The sequence below is a fragment of the Ixodes scapularis genome, unplaced genomic scaffold (assembly GCF_016920785.2).
Source record: "Ixodes scapularis isolate PalLabHiFi unplaced genomic scaffold, ASM1692078v2 PGA_scaffold0__279_contigs__length_252992795, whole genome shotgun sequence".
NCBI classification, from domain to species: Eukaryota; Metazoa; Arthropoda; class Arachnida; order Ixodida; family Ixodidae; genus Ixodes; species Ixodes scapularis.
Window position 1 is genome coordinate 109,449,050 of NW_024609835.1, and position 6,184 is coordinate 109,455,233.

The 6,184-nt window shown below is 41.7% G+C and overlaps 1 protein-coding gene across 1 annotated transcript; it reads right to left on the reverse strand.

Annotated features, from left to right (window-relative positions):
* Nucleotides 1–232: 232 nt before the first annotated feature.
* On the reverse strand, nt 233–5,748 carry LOC120846501 (keratin-associated protein 19-2-like). The gene is made up of 2 exons (XM_040218284.3): nt 5,737–5,748; nt 233–496 (listed from the first exon to the last, which is right to left on the reverse strand). Exons 1-2 carry the CDS (start codon nt 5,746–5,748, stop codon nt 233–235), a joined length of 276 nt encoding a protein of 91 aa, XP_040074218.1.
* Nucleotides 5,749–6,184: the final 436 nt, after the last annotated feature.

The window sequence follows — 6,184 nt, forward strand, 5'->3', positions numbered from 1 at the left end:
GAGTTTAAACACAGCGTTACACGAGTGGTTTATCAAAGAGTGGCGTCAAGAATCCCCGGGCCAAACAGATGGTGTGATAACGGCTTACAGTGGCAATCTAACGCGCGATGCCAGATTGTTTTCATCCCGTAGCCTAGTGACGCAGTGAAGATGAATGTGAATGGTCTGAGTAATTTATTGGGCAATCATTTATAACATCGTACGTTCTTTAACTTGGTGCTTTACTGCTTCGTTATCCGTAGAATCCCCCGCCGTAGCTGCCATAGCCGCGGTTGAACCCTCCATAGATTTGCTTGTACTTGTAGCCACCACCATATCCGCCACCGTATCCACCGTATCCACTGTATCCACCGCCGTATCCACCGCCGTACCCACCGCCGTACCCTCCGCCGTGACCACCATAGCCACCACCGAATCCATGGCCGTATTTTTTGTGGTGGAGAAGGTGAATAGCAAGTGCTCCGGAGATGAGCAGGCAGAAGAAAATAAACGAGAGCTGCAAGGAGGAAAAACAAATAAACATTATACGGCATCAACGAGAAACCTTGCTGAAATCCCGGGATGCGTTAGGCAGTACGCTCAAGAAATGTGTTAAAAGGTGTAAATATAGTCCTGTTCATTTAAAATATTTCTTCATTCCATTCACGATAATGAAATGTTTATAAGGGTCGCGACACCTTAAAAATTATCGCGAGGCACCTTTAAACCCTAGCACCCGTCGATGAGGCCAATGTGTAGTAGAACAGTGTGGCAATGGTAATAAAAAATGGAATATCCTTTGTACAACTTGATGGAATACCAAATCACGAGAGCATCTGGTGCAAAGTAAATATGTTTGGAACGAGCATTTTGGTTGGCGGAATTTATAGACAGCCTAAGGCTCTTCTTCAGTACTTAATTGATTTACATGAGTACCTTTGTGCAGAAGTTAACGATAGAACTAAACTGATATTGACAGGTGATTTTAACTTACCCGGCATCAACTGGACCACGTTAACAAATGATAAGATAGATGAAGAAAGCTCGGAACAGCTATTGCAAAGCGCACTCAGCTTTTGTCTAGACCAATTGGTGCTGGAAGCAACCCGCATATCCGGAACAGCGAGTTCTACTCTAGATCTGCTGTTTGTGAGCAATTACCTAAAAGAGTTCAAGGTTACGGTCGAAGATGGAATTTCCGATCACAAATTACTAGTCTGTACCTATCCATTGTGTAATACTAAACCAAACAAGCGGTTTACTGTTACGGTAAAAAATTATGCGATGGCCAATGATGTATGTATCCTTGAATATCTAGAAACCCAATTCGACCAATTCAGCCATATGTGCGACGTTGATGAAATGTGGTGCAAGTTTAAAGATATAATAACATACTGTGAAACGAACTTCGTTCTTAACAGAAAGAAAACGATAAACCGCATGAACCCGTGGATAACGCGAAATATTATACACATGAAACGCCGTCTGAAGCGGAGACGTAGAAACAAGCTCGAGGTACAAGAACTATCACGAGAATTGACATTAGAAATCAACTCGGCTAGGGCAAGGTACATACTTCAATATTACCCTACCAAATTTTCTCATACATGACCCCCAAAAGTTTTGGCGATATCTGTCGAGACGAGAAAGCCATGTTTCACAGTTCGAAATTGATGGCGCTATCACAGTTGACCCAGAAACCATATCTTCAGGCTTCAATTATTTTTTTCAGTCTGTATTTTCTAGAGCCCTCGAAGATGAATGTGAACCAGAAAATATTGAAGTGCCTGTAATGCCAAACTTGGAGATTACTCAGCCCGGAATCCTATCGTTACTACTGAATCTAAACGTAAAAAAGTCTGCTGGACCTGATGGAATCTCTGGCACAATTTTAAGAAGATATGCAGAGTGGCTCTCGCATTATCTATGTCTAATTTTTGTTGAGTCACTGCGATCCTCACGGCTACCGGATGATTGGCGTTGTGCTAAGATTGTCCCGATTCACAAGACAGGAAATAAACACTTAATCACTAACTACAGACCCATTTCACTGACAAGTACGACATGCAAGTTAATTGAACACATAATATGCAAGGCGATAACTAAACACATAGAAGAAAACAATGTTCTTTATTCACATCAACACGGGTTCCGGGCAAGATTGTCTACGGTAACGCAACTCCTAGAGGTTACCCACGATTTTGCACTTACTATTAACGATAGACAACAAACTGGGCCCGTTTGCTCGAACCACTAACCGCGGCTAAAGTTAGCCGCAGTACCTAGGAGAGGGATTTTGAGATCACGTGACTGGCTCGGTAGGGATGCGGGGAAACATGGCGGTGCCCCAGTGAGTGAGCGCCGCTCGCTTTGGAACTAATATGTCGTTGTAGCTGCAATATCGGGCGCGTTAGTCAGCAAGAAATGGTGCAGGAGGCTTTCGCTTTGCCTTACCTCACTTAAACCGCAAAGCATGGGAAATGACATCACCGAATTCTTTAGATAGTGTTTCGATTCTTGGCACTCCTAAGCCTAAATGAACGCGATAATTGTCGGCATGACAACGTCTTCGGAAAGCGGATTCTTGATAGCACACAAAAGCAGACGGCGTCCCAACATACTTTTTTCTAAATTATCCAAGCATCGCGAGGAGAAGGCTGGAAGTTTGATTCTACGGTTCACGCGCGCTGGCCTTCCTCTTATAAAAGATTTGAAGTAAAAAATCATAATAAGGCTTTAACGAACGCGCGTGCAAGGCAAAATTTGTTTTATACGTTTTGCTTTAGAACGGTTACTACTGCAGACGCCAGCACGTGCGATGCGTGCAACTACAGTCGTGGCATGCACCTCGGTGCTTGGATAATTTAGAAATAAAGGTCTGTTGGGACGCCGTCTGCTTTTGTTTGCTATCAACAATCCGCTTTCCAAAGACGTTGCTATGCCGACAATTATCGCGTTCATTTAGGCTTAGGAGTGCCCAGAATCGAAACACTATCTAAAAAATGCGGCGATGTCATTGCCCATGCTTTGCGGTGTAAGTGAGGTAAGGCAAAGCAAAGGCCTCCTGCACCATTCATTGCTGACTAACGCGCCCGATATTGCAACCACAACGACATATTATTTCCAAAGCGAGCGGCGCTCACTCACTGGGGCACCCCCATGTTTCCCCGCATCCCTACCGAGCCCCAGTCACGTGATCTCAAAATCCCTCTCCTAGGTACTGCGGCTAACTTTAGCCGCGGTTAATGGTTCGAGCAAACGGGCCCAGATGCCATTTTTATAGACCTATCAAAAGCCTTTGACCGTGTGCCCCATCAGAAATTAATAAGTAAGTTGCAGTCAGTTGGAATTAGTCATGCTTTGATTTCCTGGATTTATGGTTACCTTGTCAAACGCAAACAGTATGTTACACTGAACGGTAGTACCTCTGGGATGCTGGATGTGTTTTTCGGAGTGCCACAGGGGTCAGTGCTTGGCCCATTGCTATTTTTGATTTATGTAAATGATTTGCCGGCTTGTGTTGATCCAACTGTGAAAGTGAGACTCTTCGCCGACGATTGCGTCATATATACAACCATAGCTGGACCTGAGAGTCAGATAATTCTTAACAAATCATTGCAAAACATAAGCCTTTGGTGTAAGAGATGGGGTATGAAAATCAATCACGACAAAACTGCTGTTATCACTATCACTAACAAGAAAAACCCGTTAGACTTCTCATATATGTTAGATAATAAAACTATTAATAAAGTAAATGAAATAAAGTACCTGGGAGTTACAATATCCAGTAACCTTAAGTGGGAGACACATGTCACAAACGTATGCAGTAATGCATTTAAGAAGTTGGGCTTCTTGAGAAGAAAATTAAAAAAACTCTACGTCTGCAACTAAACTGTCAGCATACAAGGCACTGGTCAGACCAGTTTTGGAATATGCCAGTATTATCTGGAGTCCGTATCAGGATTACCTTGACAATAAGCTGGAAAAAGTTCAAAGGATCGCAGTAAGGTTCATCTATTCTAATTACTCATGGAGGGCTAGCGTTACCGCTATGCTTGCGAACGCAAAGTTGGACACCCTAAAAGATCGAAGAAAAATTGCTAGCCTAAAGTTTTTGTACGCACTGTACCAACAACAAATAAATATAGAACAAGAAAAATACATCAAGGCCCCCTTTGTGCACTCAAAGCGAACCAACCATAACAAGACGATCAGGCCGTATTCAGCCCAAAACAACACGTTTAAATATTCCTTTTTCCCCCGCGTTATTGATGATTGGAATAAGTTACCAGAAGAAATCGTAAATAGTACATCAGCGCAGTCTTTTGCCGAGACTCTCACTTCTATGCTCTAGCATAACATTCCGCCTATACGTTTTTCTTTTTGTGTCTTTTTTTTTATCGAATGTCTTATACCGCTGTAGTGCTTCTTGTTTGTACTAATGTCCACTTCTGTATGGGTCTTCAATGACCTACAGTATTGATAAATAAATAAATAAATAATAAACATCACCGTGGTACTTTGAAAACTTAAAAAAAGAAATCATTTGGAAGAAAAAAAATGAAAAAAAAAACGTTTGGGAAAGTCTTTTAAATAAAACGTCACATCGCTGGGCGTGGATGACGATAGGTGCCTCTGACAGAGTGCTGCTTTCGTCTTATCTAAAAAACAGTGAAAATAACGTTAAGCAGCCGCACATGCCAGTAATTATTTAAGAAAATTTTAATAAAGCGAAGAGTACCACAAAAAAATGGCGTGGTCATACGTAGCTTTCATATAAAGTAACACCTAATATTATTTTTAGTAAACCGACTGTTCGGTTTTAACTTTTAACCAAAAAACACCGATAAACATCCATCCGTGTCAAAAAGGCAAAATCGGCTAAAACCGCAAAATCACCGATTTTGGGAAATTTATGTTTCAGCTAGGGCTGCTCCTATAGATGTGGACTCTTAGCTTTTCGTGAGATTGCTTCCCCGATAACCAGCATTTTTAGCTTCCGTCCGATGCAAATCAAAAAATACAGCGATATTTGAAAAAAACATATAAACACCGAAATCCATTCGCCGATTTTCCTTATAAACAAACACCGAAAAATATGTGGCATATTTATAAATTAAACTGTATAACATACACCAACCGGTGTGCCATACCCAGGGTTACTAGAGCTGCTCGTTTAGGTGTCAGCCCGATCGCATGGTCCTGCCGCCAGAAAAAAGGAAATCTAGTGCAACTATCGCTGAACCACAATGCCTTACAATGGTGGGGGCTTTATTGATCACTTATCCTTCATCATAAAGTCATCAATTAACCACTCATTTAGGAAGTTCCAGTCCCTCTCAGTGCGACGTTTCTCAATGACGATTCTCTAGAAACGCCTGAGTCAGCCAAATTAAGGCATATTATAAAAATGCTTACGCAGACCGTTAGTAATTCAGCGGAACAAACATCTCGAGACAAGTCCTATAATTCTCTACCGCGAAATATACTTTTAATTAGAACTTAGAATGAGGATATCATAAACAAATGCGGCTCAGATTAATTGTTTTAGTCTCTTGTTAAGAAATATAACACAAACTAAATTGAAAACATTTGGTATGGGGTGGCCGGAATTGTGAAATCAGAGTAAACATATAGATATGTCAGTCAGTTTCTTTAAATCAAGAAAGTAAATTGGCGACTGGGCACAAGAAATGCACATGGAGCATACAGGCGTATTTGTAAGCGAAAGTAACGCGCTGCGTAAAGTTTACATACCGTTGTCTTCATTGTACTTGTGTATTCAGCTCCAGATCGGCCGTATTTCTTAAAAGTGCACTTCGTTGTCCCTGTACAACCCGGTGTTCTTCTCGGATTTTATATTCGCTAAAGAAATTGCGCCATCTAGCATAAACAGAAAGCGTCAATGTGACGTACTTTCGACTTGCTGACTCATGGAGATATAATGAAGGGTTTGCGCAAAGTCGTTATTTCTGAGCCTCCAGAAGAGCAATTGTGGGCATTCCATCGTGACTAAAATACGTGAACAGCGTTCCAAAAAAGAAAAAAAGGGCCCGTAATTTTCGGCCATTCGGGTCAAGACGTTTTCTCCGCTTACAACTTCTTGGTTGGTAAAAGACACCTTAGCAAACGAGAACATTGATCCTCCTCTTAATGAAGTGCCCGCTTCATATGGTGTCATTAAATCATTACCCGAACATTCTTG